Raw genomic sequence first — 20,407 nt, 5'->3', positions numbered from 1 at the left:
TCATAACTTTACTTCAAAAACGTGTTCCCCATATTTGTAGGAAACTATAGCTGAAAACCAAATCAAATCGAATAAAAATGAGGTTCAAATCGAAGAAAAATCATTTTTAAAGCTTTATCGGGTAAAATCTTTGAAATCCGGGTTAAGATCAAGAATCAGAGTTGTTTTGAAGGTTAAATTGATAAAAGAAAAACTAGTAACTATAAGATTAAAATATGATTCATGTGAAAAGGAGTGGAATTTGGGTTTAAAATCAAGCTTTAAGATTTTTGGAGTTTTAAGAAATTAATCAAGAAATTACTAAGAAAATGGTGAATTCTTACATTAAATCTGTAATAGAATCAAGAAATAAATGTTAATCTAGCAATCCAAGCTCCCACAAGCTTCACTTTTAAGCTCCTAAATTTTAAAGTTTAACTCTGAAGAGGCAAGATGAAAAATGAGCAAAATAGACCCAAAAACTGCTATTAATAGTACAGATTTTTTGCACCGACTTTAGATAAAAAAAAACTATTTTTTTAATTTTAAGTCCAATTTGAACTTCGACGGGGTGCTCGAAATTTATTTAGAGCCCGATATATGCAAACGAACTATATAAGCATACTAAATTTGATGCTCCGGACTCAATGACAATATCAAATTTTTTTAAAAAAATATCATTTTCATAAAGTGGACCCCCAAAATCCAAAATCACAATTTTCTAAATTAAGAGTCGAAATAGATTTAAAAGTCGTAAAATCAGACCAAACATGCAACCACCCTAGAACCGATATTCTAGATCTGCTGGCGAAGTTGGATTTTCCATTTGGGGTTGTTTCGACTGAATGTGGATCCCACACTCATATTTCTAATTTTTCAACTTTTCTATCAACGGTCGAAATGAGTTCGGGTGCATCGGGACCCAAACCAAAGGTCTACCTAGCCTAAAATTGTTATTACAAAGCTGCTGGCGCAGTCCGTTTAGCCATCCATTGTGCGGGTCAAAAGATATCTAGATAAGTTCAAAATAACGCTCTCAAAGCCATCAAAAATCACAATATCGCATAAATGGTATCAAAATGCATCGAAAATCATGTCAATCACCCCCACACACCAGAAATACCATAATACAACTACGGGGAGGGATAAAACATTCAAATCACATAAAATCATAAATTTCACATATTTTATCAAATTTTCAGGTCGTTACAATTACCATAATTACTTTTATTTTTCTTGAAACAAAAATATAATTGTGTTTCATATTTGGCCAACCTCTTTTTTGGGGGAAAGAATTTTTACCTCTATTCTTCTTATTCTACAATACAATAGCTCCATAATAAAGTAGTCCTCAAAAGACTCTGGTTTAGGAGGGAATTTCGCTCAATAGGTTCCATACTTTTTCAATACTAGTTTATTGGTTTATAATATGTAGATCGTTTGATCAAATCATATCAATAATATCTTTTTAGTAGTTTATACTGTGTTACCTGAATTATTACCGCTTTAATTTGCAACTTTAAGCTTTCGTATGACATCCTTTCAATTTCGAACCAAACAATACTATTGAATATCCAATAGACTCAACTCAAGTGATTTCATTGGCAGTGTTAGTGTCGTTGTTAGTAGTTTGTAATCAACACTTTTCTACCAAAAATGTATTATTTAATTTAGTATAAATTTCATTACTTCTATATATATATATATATATATATATATATATACTAATTTCTCAGTTTTAATTTGTATATATTTCTTTTAATTCGTAGGAAAATATTTTTTCTTTTTTGACAATTCTTTAAGTATAAACTTTAACAATTGATCTTAAGATCATAGGGTCAAATTATATTTTAGTACATTCTATATATCTTTAATTTAAGTCTGCAAGATTCAAAAGTTCTTTTTTTTTCAAACATTATGTCAAGTCAAAATAAAACAAACAGATTGTTGGGTGTACAAGCAAAATCTCACATTGGTAGTTTAAAAGAGTTGAGTTATATATAAGGTGTATGATCTTTTAATGTGGTGAAACCTTTGAAGGTTTGATCCAAAGCATATAATATCACAACATTTTAAGAGTATTTTTGAAGCGACTGAGCCTAACAATTGGTATCACAACCGAATTTGACAAGATGAGTATAAGGATGTGACAGAGTGATTGGATGTGGGACTCGACTTACTTACCCTTACGAATTTGGAGATGCAAACACAATAAGAAGTTAATTGTAGGTTTGAATTGTCGTGAATACTCAAACGGTATGAATGACGCATAATGCATCTCCATTACTTTTAAGAGGAAATTATTGAGTGTGTGAGCAAAAGACTTAACATTGATAATAGAAAATATTTAAAACCTACATATAAAATGTCATGTTAGATCGTTTAATACGACGAGGCCTTTGGAAAAAACAAATTAAATATAATTTAAAATGGAAAGAGTACTATCTATTTATAAATCAGTTTCAATTTTCTTAAAAAATAATTTTTGAGCATATTTAAACACTTGTTCCTTACAAGTTAATTCCAATCACTTAATCCAAACACACATATAACTCTCTCCATCTAATAATATTTGTTCACTATTAATTTGACACATATTTTTAAAAATATAAATAATAGGAGCAATACTCTATCATGCTTTGAATTTAATAAATTTAACTCTTTAAAAATACATTGAATAATGAATTTTATTTAATACTAAGATAAAATAGACACACACAAAAAAAATTATTCATTGATTTTCAAAACTTAACAATTATTATTAAACATCTTCTTTTAATAACACATTAATTAGATGGTGTTTTTTCATGATATGGTATAGTACGGTTACTAAGAAAATCATATTTATTTTGATTGTTTCTTAAAATATACGACATGATATGATTTAATTTCATGGTTTGATAACCATGAAAACAATCACTTTATGTAACCACAAATTTGATAGTATCACATGGTTTGTTTGTTTTTTTCAATTATTTCTTTATTTAATATTTTATAATTTTATTTTACCTTTATTTTATATTATTTAACTTTACCTTCTAACCCACCCCCCTAAAAAAAAAAAATCTTAAAAAAGTTTTAAACTTTTTTAGTATTTCACCCCTTACCCCGACCCCGATGCCACCCCCGCCAAACCCCAACACCACAATTTTTTAAAATTTATTTTTTAAAAAAAATTTAAAACTTTTTCTTACACCATCCTCACATACTCCTACCCTTCCCCCACCACTTATCAGCCCTTCTTCCCGTACCACTTTTTTTCTTTATAAATTTATTTTTTAAAAAAAATTAAAAAAAAAATTCTTACCTCACCAGCCTTTCCTACCAGCCCCCCAACTCTCCCACCCACCCACAAAAAAAATTAATTTATTTTTAAAAAATATTCAAAAAAAAATTCTTACCCTACCCCTATCCTCGACCCCCTCTCCACTACCCCACCCTCAAATATTTTTTTTTTAAAAAAATTATAGTTTTTTCGTACCCCACCTCATTATCCTATTTGTTCTCGTTATTTTGTGTTAAACATATACAAATATTTTTAAAAATATTTTTCTATTTGCGTAACGAATACAAAAAAAATAAGTACGAAATAATTTATTTTTTAGATTTTTTCTTGTATTTCATGCCGAACATATCTGTAGCATACACAAAAGATACATTTAGATTTTATACTTATCGTTGGTGGTCAAGTTTCAAAACACCCAAAGAAAATGAAATTTGTTACTATAAAAAATGAATTCGATTACATTTACGTTAATCTACTGTTGTATTGGTTTTGTTAAAATTTTCATGAATTTAACAACTTAATATATTTACAAGGCATCATTTGTGACAAATCAGCAAAAAGAAAATTATTTTATTAACAATTATAAATAGATCTAACATTCATAATAATTAGGGGCATTTTAATAAATTTATCAGTTACGATATAGTATCATATATCGGTTACGATATAGTATCATACCATCAAATCATGAATGTGGTGCAGTGGATGTGACTGCTCTTCCCTTAACTTAGAGGTCTTGGGTTCGAGCCTTGAATATGAAAAAATTTTTGGTAGGGAGAGTTACCCCGAATGGAGCCCTACCCAATACAAATTCAAATTAGTCGAACTTCAATACGAATATCGAGCATCAAATAAAAAATCAAATAATAAAACTATTATTATAATAAATGATATATTTCATTTAAATATTATATTATACTTTACTATATAATATAACATCATACTATAAAATATACACATTATTATGAAACTACTATAAATTACCATCCAAATAAAGTGTAAACATGGACAGTAAAAATATACACATTATTATGAAACTAATATAAATTACCATCCAAATAGTGTAAACATGGACAGTAAAAATAGATGGAGAGAATAATTATCACATGTCAAATTTAGAACAGTCATCAATTTATCTTAACTTATTGAACAAATCATATATTTTTATTCAATAAATAAATGATATAAATACAGCCTTTTTTCAATAACATGTTAAAAAAACTGTTGAATATTCAAAACTTTTCTCTTAGCTCTTTCCTTTCATGTTCCAAAGTACTTTCCCCTTTCATACTCCTATTTCCTATTACCACTCATTATTAGAAAAATATCCACAAATAATAATTCCCCCCTCTTCTAAAATGAATTTTCCACCACCGGAGTTTTTCGCCGGCGCCTCCGACGGCCGTCCATCTCCGACGAGAAGAGAATTACAAGGGCCTCGTCCAACTCCTCTTAAAGTCAACAAAGATTCTTACAAAATCAAAAAACCTCCGGTCGCTCCTCCGCCGCATCCCCCGCCGCACGTCGCCGTATCAACCGCCGCGCCTCCGCCTTCCCAAAACCCTCAAACGGTAATTATCTACGCCGTTTCGCCCAAAGTTTACCATACTACGGTAAGTGATTTCATGAGCGTTGTACAAAGACTCACCGGATCTTCATCGGAATCGGAAACTTCAACCTCCGCCGCCGTAGCAGGCGATGGGAATTTGTCGCCTGCGGCGAAATTGGCTACGATAGAAAAAGCGAGTACTAGTAGTACTAGTCCTTCATCATCTGCTGGTGCTGGTGGTGTTCCTTCTATTTTTCCCAGTACATCGTACGGTGTCGTTGACTCGATGGATGTTTTGGATATACTCGGAAATTCAACGGCGGAAATGTGTCAGATTCCGGGGATATTGTCGCCGGCGCCGGCGACTTTACCACCAGTATCGCCGCCGGGGTTATTTTCGCCGTTTCCGTCAGATCCATTTATGCTTATGTTAAGTCCAAGTCCGTCAACGTTGTTTTCAGCTCCGTTAATTTCTCCTTCTCCTTCTGCTTCCGATCTATTCCATCCATTCTTTGACTTTTAGGTAGACTTTCTTTTTTTTTTTTTTTTTCAATTTTACGTTTTTTATGACTTTTTTTTTCTTTTTAGGTTCAAGTAAAATTGATGTATTGGTTAGAGTATGATGAGGTTAACTTTTTATTTGCCCATTATTAAATTATTAAACATTGTTGTTTGTACAATAATGTATAATTGCCACATTAGTGGGATTCAACGACAATTGTATCATAGTTGAGTTTCTTTTTTATATTCACACTGTAGCTTTTTCCATTGGGAGTTTCTTTTAATTATTATTTTAGTTTCTTAATGGTACCTCTTTTTTCTTTCTTCACTCTATTACTCTTTTCTAATTTTTATTTTGTATAATGTTGGTGTGAGATGAGAATATTAGAAAGATATCATCAAGAAATGTTTATATAATTGATGTCATTTGTATTCGAGGCATTAGTAATTATTATTTTTTGTTGAAATATAATTTTGAGAATTCTTAACGTTAATTCTTGGCCTACTTTTGCAAATACGCAACGATCCTAGAATCGCTGGGGTTTTAACTCGAAAAGGATTTCCTTGCAAAATTTACTTTAAACAAATTTCACATTTGAATGAGAGGAAAAACTTATGAGTCATATAAGGGTGAGTATGTGATTCAATTTTTAAGTGCCTTTGGGCAAGGTACACAATTGTGAGCCCAAAGTCTTGAGAAGACTCATAAGGGTTGGGTTAAAGTGGAAAATTATTTTACAGATCAAATCGTCAAATCGAATCGACGAATCAAGTCAAATTGAAAAAAAAAAACGACTTATGGTTTGGTTTGATGGGTTTGATGTTAGAAAAAAAGACCCGACCATTCTTGGTTTGGTTTGGTGTTAATAAAAAAAAAGTCAAACCGAACCCGAATCAAACCTACATAATATATGTATTATTATAAAAAGTTAAATAGTAATTTACTCAAATAGAGTGGATTATAAATTTTTACAAAGATATCTAATTATAATAACATTGCTTGCTTACAAATCTTATGTCAAAAAAAGATTAAAATTGGACACAATAATAAAATTAAAACCTTATCAATTACATGCACAAAAGATGATAAAGGAAATATTCCTAGAGAAAAAAATGCATTATTATCGAAGACAAAAATAATTGAGAGAATAATACCTTAAAAAATAGTGATGAAGAATGTTGAATAACGGCATTTTATATATAAGTGTTCGAATCCTCCTCCTTACATAAATATCAGTCAAATTTTTGTGTTCATATCTCAAATCTATATAGGCAGATTTATTAAGTAGATATTTAAATTATATTTAGTCGAATTCCTACATCTACATCTGTATGTGGCTCCATATCATCAAATTTTTAAATTTAGATTATGAAGATCAAATATCCACATGTTATTACAAGCAACCAAGACATTCACATATAAACTAAAACCAACTCTATCAAACCCAACCTTCGATAGAGAAGGGTACTATGCATAATGTGATATTGGTGAAAATGACTATACTACAAACAACTTTTTTGCTTCGATTTTATTTTGTTCTTTGAAATTTCATAGCCCCCTTTTTATGTTATTCTCATAAATTAGTATTACGATTTTCTTTAACATAAATAACAATTAATATGTCTCACTTACCAGTAATATGAATTTCTATAGTGGTTGAATTGTACATAAAAGTTATGATATTACAAAAAACATCACTCATAAATAAAAAAGAATTTAACCTCCTATCCTAATTCGTGACCTTGATATGTTTTTTTTTAAAAAAAGAAAAATGGGATTGGGGCCTTTTTTATGTCACGATAATAAAAATTATGTCACGATTGCGCAAAGAAAGTAAAAGAAAAAAAGCAATAAACCTTTGATTTTTGACAACTTCATTCGGCGGCAACATACTTATCCAATTTTTTTATCAGAAACTTTCAACTAAAAGAGAAACACAAAAAATTATCAAAAGTGAGAATCAATGTTAATTGTTGATTATTCTTCTTCATATATAATCTTTAAAGGTATGATTTAAAAGAAATAAATAAAGACAAAAGGGATGATAATAATCATAGTAAGAAAATACGTGAATCAAAACTAAAATAAAACGCAAAAGTACAATATAAAAATTTATTTCGTATAAATTTTGATCCAAAATATTACTTAAATAGAATTATAAGGAATATGTTTTTACAAGGGAAAATTCTATTTTTAAAAGTACTAAATTTTACCTAGATTAAATAATCAAAATCAACAAATATATGTTATTAAATCCTAAAACTCATGTGTAGGAACAATAAATTAAATTTATTCTATTTATAAAGTTTTCCTTTTATAAATCATATAATTAAATATAAATTTTTACGCCTCTTTTTTTTTTTTTTATTTACGTGCACAACGATTTCTGCCCTTTTTAACTTTGACTTGTCCTACAATTTTATTCTTAATATTCTACTTATTCTTCTTTATAATTTTAAATTATGAAGTAGTAGAAGTTTTTAGTTTATCAGGATTCTTTCTATATATTTTAGAAGTTATTAAATTCTTTTCATATATTTTAGGAGTCCTTAATCTAATTAACTAACAAATTGAGGAAAATAGTAAAAATACGTTTTTATCTATTGTAGAGGCTTCTAATGAAGGGAAAAAGGTTCAAACGTCATTTTTAAGGCCCTTCACACTTTTAATATAGTATAGATATAATATTCAAACTTTTTTATACATAAAATATTAATTATAATCTGCTTTTTAAATACTTTTTCAACTAGTTTTAGTAATTTTCAATAATTTAAAAGTAGATGTAGATATATTTAAATTTGGGCCTTTAAGTTGTAATATTTGTCCATTAATTGCTAATTAAATGATCCAAAACTCAATATAAACTTAAAACCTAAACTTTTCACTCTTCATCTCACTTTTTAGTTTCAAGAGAGTTTTTCGCTCCTCATTTTTTCATAATTATGGTTTTTCATTAGCACATGAGTGAAAACATATTTGATCTAGTCTTCTATCACAATATAATTGTAAAAACTAAATATTATTAAAGAAAATCGAAAAAACCAAAAAACTCAAAAAAACTGACTAAAACCTAAACCGAAAAAACTAATTTTATGTTGATTTGATTTGGTTTATAGTTTTAATAAACCGACATGATTGATTTTTTTTTTAATAAAATCGAACCAACCCGACCTATGTACACCCCTAGTTGTGACAAGTGATATTAGAATCGTCAACTCCTCTGATACGACCGTGAAGCAAACTTCAGAGATGACACTACTTAAGCCCCTAAGGGGCCATTTGATATAGTGCATTGAAAAATATAATGCATGCATTAATTAATGTGTATTATTAGTATTTTATTTGGTACATTTTTTTTATTTATGTATAACTAATGCTACACTCTATTGTGTATTGAGGTGTGTAGTAGTAATACACACCATTTTCTATGTATTAGTAATACAAAGACTTTAAACGCATGCACTGACTTATTAAATGACCTTAAGACCCCTCAATTTTCCTCTTAAAATATTTCACAATTCCTTTTCCCACCATTTTAATTTGTAAAAGTGAATTTTCTCAAAACATTTCACTATTCCTTTTCCCATCATTTTAATTTACAACAGTGAATAGTTGGTTTAAATAACTCCAACATATTTTTGCTTTGCTTCGAAGGTCTTTAAAAATATTTTTTAAAAAATTCTTTAGACTATTACTTAATTTTACATCTTGTATTTTATTTTTGTTTCAACTATGTTAATCCGTCTGCATAACATTTCATGCGCAAAAATGAAGGTTTTGCAATTAATCCTAAACCTCTATATACTGGTTCAACAATACTAATTATGTTTGAAATGACAAAAGAACTTTGTTGTAAAAAATGTGTACAAAGTCAAATAAAAGTATTTTTATAAACAAACATTTCTTTTATAAAAAGTATATAAGATATATTATTTCTAATACATCAAACCAAACAATATATAAGAAACAATATCAACATAACTAATACAAGTATAACTAATACAAACATTACTAATACAAGCATTACTAATACACCATATTCTGTACACTCTACCAAATAACCGCTAAGGGAGTAGTTAATGTAAAAGATATGGAAATGATTTAGAACTCTCTTTACAATTCAACATGGTTATCATCAACATAATAAAAAGGCTAAATACATATACATGCCCCTTAACTATTTCACTTTTTTCGTATAGGCACCTCAATTAAGACAGGTACTTATTGAACCCTTTATTCCTTCACAAAACGTATCAATTGAACACAATCGCTGATGTGGCGCTGATGTGGCATAATGCGTGCACTGCACTCAATTTAAGAGCGTGAAACATTAAATTTTAGCTTTTTTTTTTAATCTCTTTATCTTTTTTATTTTTCTTAATTATCTCATTTCTCATATTTTTTATTTTTAAAAATAATTGCCCCTCAACTACTGTTCTTCTTCTTTATTTCCTCAAACAAATGTCAGCAAATCCTTCTTCTCTTTCCTTTACATTTCAAGCTATTCTTGAACAAACAATGCGTGATGAACAAGAAACTGATGTACCTAGTAAGCTTTTTGAACTTTTTTGTTTTGCTAAAGAAGGGAAAATCCCTTTATCGATTAATGCTGCGACACTTCTTATACGATGCTTTGGGCTAGCTAAAATGCTTGAGGAAGCGGTATCGGTGTATAAAGAGCTAGACCCAGATTCAAGAAACACGAGTGTGGTTAATTTGTTGTTAGATTGTTTGCTTCGTGGAGAGAATATTGATCGTGGGTTCAAGGTGCTCGACGAAATGCTTAAAAGGAATAGTGGTGTTCCTCCAAACAATACTACGATGGATATTGTTTTGTCTGCTACGTGGAAGAGGATTTGGGTTGAGAAAATGATGAGCGTGGAGGAAATTTATGGACTTCTTATGAGATTCTTTGAGCATGACATTTTTTTTGGATGATGTATGGTATACTAAATTGATTACCAAGTTTTGTCGAAGTGGGAAATGCGATAAGGCCTGATACCTTTTACATGAATTTGCTTACGAATGAGATGAAGGAAAAGAAAGTTAAACCAAATGTTGTGACATTTGGGATTCTCATCAATCATTTATGCAAATGTTACAGGGTCGATGAGGCATTGTAGGTGTTTGAGCAGATGAGAGGGAGTGAAACTGGTGGCGTTCTTGTTAAGCCATTTTTTCTTCCTTCTCAATTGAAAGGGAAGAGGGAAATGGGGTATGTGTATTTGGAAGAAGAAAAGTGAAGAAGGGAAATGGGAAATAGGGTCTGTGTATTTGGAAGGAAAGAGGGGAAGTGGGGGGTGGGGGGGAGGTGTTAATGGTTTTTTTTTTAAATTTAAATTTAATTATATTAAAAAATTATTTTTATAATTATTTTAAGTTAAAATGTCACGTGTCGTTGTCTGATTTGTCATTTTGTTACGTCATTGGTGTGTGTAGTACACGCATTTTACTTTTTTGGCCACGTCAGTAAATTGGGCTCAATTGAAACCATTTGTGAAGGAGTAAAGGGTTCAATAGGTATTTGGCTTAATTGAGGTGCCTATACGAAAAAAGTGAAATAGTTCAAGGGCCTGTATATGTATTCCGTCTAATAAAAATAAAAGTCATTTGTAAGGTCATACAACCAATATAACCCAAAAGACTACAAAAGTTCATTTGTGGAGTCTCTATGACGTTACAAATAATTGAACAGATTAATGGGCCTAGCTCGACTGTGCAGAAGAAGAGAAGTAATCACATTTTCCCATGATCCAAAATGGACTCAAAATAATATGAACAAAACTAAAATCTAATCTGTACATCTACGTCTGATCTGTACCTGTAACTTAGGATACTCAGTATGCATAAAAGAGATCAAAGAATCATTTCAAGTCACGAAGTATTTAATAAGTTGCTAGTTTCATAAAACATCATAAGAATCATTACATCTTAGCAAAACACCAACAAGAACCACAAATCCCACCCTCTATGTGTCATAAGATTCAATACAATAGGGGTTGTAATGTATTGGAGTACCATTCACAAATGACTACTGCATTCTTACGTAAATTTGGTTATATTAATGTATCAAGAATTCAAGATAACCTATCTGATCTACCCCCAACTGGTTGTGAACTAATGAACAGGGGTAACAATCCATATATAGGTAAACACAAATAATTATCAAATGCATTTAAGTATTGACATTATAACTGAATTCAATTTTCTCTATTTCAAGTATCACCTAAGGCTCATTTCCTTTTTCAACAAAACAAGAGACAATAATTATCAACAAAGTCTTTTTAAACATGCCATGGGATTTTGTGTCTTCGATAGGATATATAAAAAAATATTTAAACTTCATAATGCATCATAATTAAGTCATTTAGTTCATAAGAAAAAGGTCACACACTTTGTAGTTCCAAATCTTATTGACAAAATTAAACTATCATTTATTTAAATGAAAGGGTCAAATTTATTCCTCTACTTCGAATAATTGACTAAATATATTCTTTATTATACTTTGAAGTCCAATTTAGCCTTGTTGTCATACTTTGAGCCAAATTTATCCCTCTACTTTGAAAAATTAGCTAAATATACCCTTCGTCATACTTTGGTGCAAATTTACCCTCAATGTCATACTTTGGGGTCAAATTTACCTTCGTTGTTGTTCAATATATCAACACCACTAGTGAGTTAGTTCAGTATATCAGCACCATAGTTAGTTACAAGCTGTATAGATGGCATCAAGTTTGTTAGAGTTTCTTAGTCGGTTACTTAGGAGGTTAAGTTAACTAGACTAGGTAGTTAGCAATTCTATAAATAGTAATAGATTAGATGCTTTGTAGTTGAGTCATCACTTCAATTGAATAAGAGAAATATTTTCTTCACCTTCCTTCTTTGATTGATCTTTAGTTCAGCTGTGTCAAGCTCCACTGATGTAGCTGAACATGGTATTAGAGTCCTCAATCTTCAATTGAGTTTTTCTGCAATGTGATAATCAATCAACGATCCTGTTTTTGGTATAGACGATAGTTCTTCGAGGAGCGTTTGCATCGATAGAGAAACAATTAGGTTGATAGTGATTATCTGTTGTTTGAGATTGAAACTTTTTCTGCAGTCATTAATGACGACAACTCCAACTGGCTCTGGTAATAGAGGGGAAAATGCACCTGAAACTGTAATTGATTCTCATTATCCATTATATCTCCATGCATGTGAAACACCAGGTAGCTCTCTTGTTTCTATTCAGCTATCTGGTTTTGAAAATTACTTATTATTGAGTAGATCGATGAAAATAGGCTTACTAGGCAAGGGCAAATTAGACTTTGTAACTGGCTAGAGTTCCAAAGATAAATTTGATCCACCTCTGCATGATCTCTGGGAGAAATATAATGTGATAGTTCTCTCATGGATTATGATTTTTGTTAGTAGAGAGTTGCTTAATGGAATTGTATATGCTAGTAATACACAGCAAGTGTGGACCGATTTGAAGGAAAGGTTTGATAACGTAGATGGATCCAGAAGTTTTTATCTCCATAAGGAAATAACAACCCTTAATCAATGAATGATGACTGTGTCAAACTATTTTTCTCGTTTAAAGGAGTTTTGTATTGAATCTGATTCTCTTATGCCTTGTCCTGGTTGTACATGTGTAGAATACAAGACATATGCTACTCATTTCGACTATCAGAGGCTGCTGCAGTTCTTATTAGGGCTTAATAAATCTTACAATCAATTGAAAAGTTATATCATGATACTAGATCCACCACTTAGTGTGAACAAAGCTTACTCTCTAGTAATGGTTGAGGAAAGTGAGAGATTGCTAGAAAAGTATAATGTTGTTGTGACTTCTAGCTCTAATTCATCAGTAAATATGTCTGATGCTATGGTATTCTTCGGTGGTAGAGGGAAATTTTCTCAGGAAGGGTTAGGATCTTCTAATCCTAGGTAAAAACAAATCCTCTAATAGTCAGTCATTTACATTGTAATTTTTGTAACTGGAGTGGTCATACAAGTGACAATTATTATGTGCTTCATGGTTATCCAACAAATTGGAAAGAGAAAAAGAGAAAAGTTCTTGGTCCTCCTGTAGTTACTACTACCTATGGGAAAAGTCATGGTCATGGCACTGGACCTTATGGCTTCAGACCAGGCAACACTCAAGCCAATCTTAGATCTCAACATTCTTTCACTAAATCAGGATCTGGTGTTTTTAACAACTCTTATAGGAACTCTCATGCTTTAACAACTAACGTTCCCTCTCAGTAGTTTGTACAGATGCCACATACATATCTGCAACCCTACTCTATTCCACAAACTCTACAGTTCTTCTCTGAGAAATTTTAGCAACTTCTGCAGATGATGGACAAAGAAAAGACACAGCATGATATTAGTGCAAGTGTGGCATCTCCATGTGTGACTACATGCTTCACTTGCATAAGTGCAGGTAATAAATGGATAGTTGACTTTGGAGCATCTAAACATATAGTGAGTGATCTGAGTTCACTAACAGAATCTCATAAGTTGTGTGAGTCTAAAAAGGGTGTAGTCCATCTGCATCATGCTAGAGTTAGCAATATAGGATGCTCTCAGGTTCTTGGACGTCTTACAATCACTGATCTGTTGCATATCCTCTGAGTTTAAGTATAACTTACTTTCTGTGTAAAATTTGACAAGAGAGTTGAATTATTGTGTTCTATTTTACCCTGATTTCTGCCTTTTTCAGACATCTCCAGTGGGAAACTAAGGGGGGATTTTCAGACTGGAGAATGATCTCTATGTGATGTATACGAATTTCCCCTTACAGTCTTAAGGCAATCAACTGCACTCTTAGGAAGTTCATATTAACATTGTCTCTAAGACTACTATTGCTTCTATATTTTCTACTGGGGGTGAAAAGTCAACAATAAATTTATCCCTATGGCATAAAAGATTAGGGCATATTCCCTTTATGACTTTAAAAAAGGTTGAGTTGTTTCAAGGGTTTGTCTAACAAGACAATGAATGAGCTATGTACAATTTATCCCTTAGCAAAACAATCAAGACAACCATTTTCTCTTAGCACTACTACTACTGATGCTTGTTTTTCTTTGCTTCATGCTGATGTTTGGTGGCCTTACAAGGTGACCAGAGATATTTTCTTACTTTTGTTGATGATTACTTAAGATATACTTGGTTAGTTCTTCTAAACTCAAGATGAAGTCATAGTAGCACTCAGTAATTTCTTTGTCATGATTAGAAATTTGTTTAGTACCAGTGCCAGATCTTCAGATTTGACAATGCTTATGAGTATCTGAATTACTTAACTCTCTTGGCATTTTACATCAAAGTTCTTGTGTGTACACTCCCTATTAGAATGAGGTTGTTGAAAGAAAACATAGGCACATCCTAGATATAGCCAGAGCACTCAGGTTTCAATCTAATGTTTCATTAAGATTTTGGAGTGAGTGTGTGTTTACTAATGTCTACCTCATTAATAGACTACCTTTATCTTCTCTCAAGGGAAAAACTGCCCATGAATATCTCTATAAAGTAGTTCTATCTCTTCATCACATTAGAGTGTTTGGTTATTTGGCTTATTCTATAGAGGTGAGAAAGGTTGACAAATTTACTGCAAAAGCTATTCCCACAGTGTTTCTTGGCTACTCTCACCTTCAAAAGGGTTATAAGCTTTATGCTCCTAGTATAAAAGAATTTCTGATAAACAAAGATGTTGTGTTTAAGGAAGATTTATTTCCTTTTAAGAATATAAATGATTCTTTTTCATTGTTTTCTTCGGATGAAGTGGTGTATGATTCCTCAAATATTGCTTCCTCCCCTTTAGTGATTCTAACTAAATCTAGTTCTCTTTTTAAAGTCCCCTCTTCAGTCATCATTATAGATACCGCAGTTCATTCTTCTGATGCTGGTTCTTCAGCTGTTGCTCCCAATGATGTAGCTTCCATACCTATTGGGAGAAGGACTTCTACAATGTATATCAAGCCTTCTATTTGGCTCAAATATTATGTTACTACATCCACCAAGGCAAATTTTTTTGTTTGTATCCTCTATCTACTTATATGACCTATGATTCCCTCTCTGCATCTCATAGTACTTCTTTAGCTGCTCTGTATACCATTTTTGAGCCCTTCTCATTTGCTGAAGCATCACTTGATCATAAATGGATAGATTTTATTAAGTCAGAAATAACTGCTCTTGAATAGAACAATCCTGGTCCATTATTGACCTGCCTCCTGGTAATCATCCTATAGGATGTAATGGGTATTCAAAGTCAAATATCTAGCCTCATATATTGTTGAAAGGTACAAGGTACGCCTGGTAGAAAAAAGATTTAATAAAAAAAGGGCCTGGATTACCCAGATACTTTTTTACTTGTGGCAAAAGATGGCACAGTGAGGTCTGTTATTCCTGTAGCTACAGCTAAAAACTGGTCCATCTTTTAGATGGATGTTCACAATGCATTTCTGCATGGAGATCTTGTAGAAGATATTTATATGGTAATCTCACTTGGTTTTTGCAGATAAGGGAAGTCTGGTAAAGTTTGCAAATTACAGAAGTCAATATATGGTCTCAAGCAGGCACCAAGGTAGTGGAACTTGAAACTGAGAACTACTCTAATTCAGTTAGGGTTTGTTCAGAGCCACTATGACTATTTTATATATACAAATAAAGAAAAAGAATAACTGGTGGTGGTTCTTGTATATGTGGATATTCTCTTGATCACTGGCAGCAATGCTGAGTTAATTGATCAAACAAGGAGTGACATTAAACTTAAATATAAAATAAAAGATTTAGGACATCTGAAATTCTTCCTTGGCATTGAGTTTGCTAGGTCCAAGGAGGGGTATGTCATGAGCCAAAGGAAATATTCTTTGGAACTTATTTCTGAACTAGGATTGAGTGGAGCCAAGCCTGCATAGTAACTACTTGATCCAGTTAGAGATTAACCTCAATAGAATATATCTCTCATGTGCAAGAATCTGAAGGTGAATCAGGTGACAAACCAATAAAAGACATTGATAAATACCAGAGATTAGTAGGAAGGCTGTTATATCTAACTGTAACAAGGGTAGACATTTTCTTTGTAGTGCAAGTCTTAAGTCAGTTCATGCATACAACCAAAGAGTCCCACATAGAAGCTGCTATCAGGGTGGTTAAATACATTACATCATTACTTAGATTAGGTCTACTTATGCCTTCTTCGAACTCAGGTGTATTAACTGCATTCTGTGATTCAGACTGGGGTACTTGTGTGCAAACCATAAGATTTGTTACAAGGTACTTAGTGAAATTTGGAGGTGCACTAGTGTCTTGGAAGTTAAAGAAGTAAGAAATAGTAGCAAGAAGCTCAGCTGAAGCAGAATTCAGAAGCACAGCTTTAGCTATTTCTGAGATCACTTGGTTTATTGATCTATATCAGGAACTAGGAATACAAATTCAACAACCAGTGTCTTTATTGTGTGACAGTAAAGCAGCCATACAGATTACAACAAATCTCATCTTTCATGAAAGAACAAAATATTTTGACATTAATTGTCATTTTGCCAGAGAAAAACTTTTACAAGGGATGATCAAAACCTTTCATGTGTCCACAAAAGAACAACTAACATATTTGCTTACAAAAAGTGTAGAAAGAAATCAACACACTTATATACTGTCCAGACTGGTGTGAAAGACATCTTTTCATTTACCAGTTTGAGGAAAGGTGTTCAATATGTCAACACCACTAGTTAGTTAGTTCAACATATCACCACCATTAGTTAGTTACAAGCTGTATAGATGGCATTAAGTTTGTTAAAGTTTGTTAGTCATTACTTAGGAGGTTAAGTTAACCAGACTAAGTAGTTAGCCATTCTATAAATAGTAGTAGATTAGATACTCTGTAGTTGAGTCATTCACTTCAATTGAATGAGAGAGATATTTTTTTCACTTTCCTTCTCTGTTTTGATCTTTAGTTCAGCTATGTGATGCTAAATAGTATATATAATGCTAATAAGGTTGGTGCATAAGTTATCAGTTCATTTCGAATATGTGTTATTTGTTGGCTCATACGTTTTTCACTTTACCATTTGACCCATTTAAGCTTCTATACTTGTCTAGCTGTTATTTTGTCTGATTTCATACCAATACATATTGTTTATGTACTGACGTCTCGGGCCTACCATATTTTATTAATACAGGATCAGATACTCAAGATAGAAGACGTTCACGTTAGGCCTTATTGCTATTTTCAATTGATATTTTGGTGAGATCCAACTCTCTATGAAGCCAGTCTATGCCTAGTATTTTGATTATATGTACAGGTCTCTGGTTGGGCATGACGGGCCTGATGACAACTAGTCACTTGTAGTATAGTGTGTTAAGCTGACTAGAGGCTTCATGGACATCATGTAGTATTGTATAGTTTTATTAATGTAACTCCCCCATGTATATATGAAATCTTATTGAATATCCTACTTGCTATTATCCCATAATCTCACGTACATCATAGAGTGCTTGCAGAGTAAGTGTATATGATTCTTGTTCATCCTTATTAATTTGGGATGTGACAAACTTGGTATCAAAGCCTAGGTTTACTTGTCCTAAGGAGTCTATGAAATTGTGTCTAGTAGGACCTTACTTATCGGTGTGTTGCGCGCCATATTTATAATTAAGGAACTATATGGATATTTGGGAATTTGACCTTCATTTATAATCTAGATCGTGAAATAAAGTTAAGTCATATGAAGTTACTTCTGACTCCTATTCTTCTTATTTTTGATACAGACCATGTCTGCTATAGAGAAGGATAAAGCATCCTAATAGGCTATTACTAACATTACTTAAGAGGCAGCCATTATTGGCAATCTCCCGTATTGGTGGATCTGAATAGGACTCAAGAAAGTTTGTCAGGTTCTATACTTTTAGGTTCTCAAATTCCTAGTACGGAGGGACCTACAGGGGCTTTTGCACCTCTAGTGGTGCCAATGGTAGTTCCTATCCCGCCACCAAATGCCTCGGACCCAGATATTAAGGGAGCAATACAGTAGTTTACATAGTTGGTCATCGCTCAGGCCCAAAGACAGAATAAAGACGTACCTATTGCTACTTAGGGAGGGATAGACAAATCTAAGATCAAAGATTTCCTTTGTATGAATCCACCAGAATTCACAAGTTCTAAGTTTGTAGGGGACCCTCAATAATTCATTGATGAGGCTTATAGAATTTATAAGGTGATCCAGGTCTCAGCTACTGATGCAGTTTAATTGGCTGCCTATCAATTGAAAGATGTTGTTGTTGATTGGTATGATATGTGGGTTGCCTCAAGAGGTCGGGAAGCTCCCCCAACAGTCTGGACAGAATTCGCAAAAGCCTTTATGGATTATTTCATACCATTAGAGCTCAGAGAGGCAAAGGTGAATGAATTTCTATCCTTAAAGAAGGGTAATCTTACTGTCAAGGAGTATTGTTTGTGGTTTACATAGTTGTCCAAATATGCTCTAGAGGTGGTTAGCACACAAGCAAAATAGATTCATCGTTTTGTGAATGGCCTTGCGAGTCACTTGAAGGACCTTCTTTCTGTTGCTACTATGAATAAAGATTTGGATATAGCAAGAATCATGGTGCATGCTCAGCAGTTGGAGGAGGATCAAAGTAATTACGAGGTAGATAGAGAGATCAGAGTAAGAGGGCTAGGACGGCCAGCCAGTATCAAGGAGGCAGTGGAGCTTCCGCTAGTAGAGGGCCACCTAGGCAGACCCAGTCAGCTATGCGCTCTACATATAATGCTCCAACTTAGTTCTTAAGGCACAAGTATGAGCAGATTTAGAATTCTAGAGCACCATTTTTACGACCTCAGAGGGACGCTAATCGAGGGTTACCATCTCAACCTACATGCAGGCAGTATGGCCGACCATATGGAGGAGAGTATTGGCATGGTTCAAATACGTGTTACTGGTGTGGTATAGAGGGTCATATGGTATGTAATTATCCACAACTCATAGCTAAAGGTAGAGGTAATCGATCACAACCTACAGGATCTGCATCAGCTTCATTTTTATTAGTGCCTTCTTTTTCTCGCGGTCCTCATACACCAGCAGGTAGAGGATTGGGTAGAGGTAGAGGGCCCGATTCGAGCACTGGTCTGAACCATACATATGGCTTGATGTATATGCCTTGATGGACCCAGGATCTACCTTTTCATATATTACCCCATTTATTGCTAAGAAGTTTGGAATAGAGCTGGAGTTAATAGTCGAACCATTTGAAGTATCGACTCTAGTAGGAGATTCTATTATAGCTAGATAGGTCTATTATGATTGTGTTGTGACAGTATGTGGTCGTGCTACATTGGCTAATCTGATTAAACTTGAAATGGTTGACTTTGATGCTATTAAGGGTATGGATTGGTCCTCTTTTTATGCTACAGTTGATTGTCGAGCTAAAATAGCCCATTTCCATTTCCCATGAGAGCCAGTCTTAGAGTGGAGGGGTGGTTCTATGATGCCTATAAAGAGGTTTATTTCCTTTCTTAAGGCATGAAAGCTTATCGCAAAAGGGTGCTTGTATTACCTAGTTCAAATGAAATACATTGAGGCCGAAAAATAGGCACCAACTCTAGAATCTGTACCGCGGTGAACGAGTACTCAGATATGTTTCCTGATAAACTTCCTGGAATAACTCTCATCAGAGAGATCGATTTTGGTATTGATGAGGATCCCGGTACCTGACCGATATCAATTCACCTTATAGAATGGCACCTGCAAAATTAAGAGAGCTAAAAGAGCAGTTAAAAGACTTACTTGATAAAGGCTTCATTCGACCTAGTATATCACCTTGGGGTGTGCCAGTGCTTTTTGTATGCAAGAAAGATGGCACATTACGGATGTGTATAGATTACAGACAACTGAACAAGGTGAAAATAAAGAATAAGTACCCACTTCCTCGAATAGATGATTTATTCAATCAATTACAAGGACCTAAATGCTTTTCAAAGATCGATTTGAGGTTCGGTTATCACCAGTTAAGAATTTGTGAGACAGATATTCCCAAAATAGCTTTTTGGATAAGATATGGACACTTTGAGTTTCTTGTCATGTCATTTGGACTAATGAATGCTCCAGTAGCC

The 20,407-nt window shown here is 32.8% G+C and overlaps 1 protein-coding gene across 1 annotated transcript; it reads left to right on the top strand.

Moving 5' to 3' along the window:
* The first annotated feature begins 4,473 nt into the window (after positions 1–4,473).
* Positions 4,474–5,582, top strand: LOC107849571 (protein MKS1-like). Its single transcript, XM_016694128.2, has one exon. It carries the CDS (start codon positions 4,528–4,530, stop codon positions 5,335–5,337), a length of 810 nt encoding a protein of 269 aa, XP_016549614.1. The 5' UTR covers positions 4,474–4,527; the 3' UTR covers positions 5,338–5,582.
* The last annotated feature ends 14,825 nt before the right edge of the window (positions 5,583–20,407 follow it).

This window comes from Capsicum annuum, chromosome 12 (assembly GCF_002878395.1).
Source record: "Capsicum annuum cultivar UCD-10X-F1 chromosome 12, UCD10Xv1.1, whole genome shotgun sequence".
NCBI lineage: Eukaryota > Viridiplantae > Streptophyta > Magnoliopsida > Solanales > Solanaceae > Capsicum > Capsicum annuum.
Note: the sequence above shows the minus strand (reverse complement) of the source record. Positions and strands in the feature narration are given on the sequence as shown.

What these genes read in the sequence shown, in the direction of transcription:
- LOC107849571 (XM_016694128.2), top strand. Translation starts at nt 4,528, where the DNA reads ATGTTCCAAAGTACTTTCCCCTTTCATACTCCTATTTCCTATTACCAC.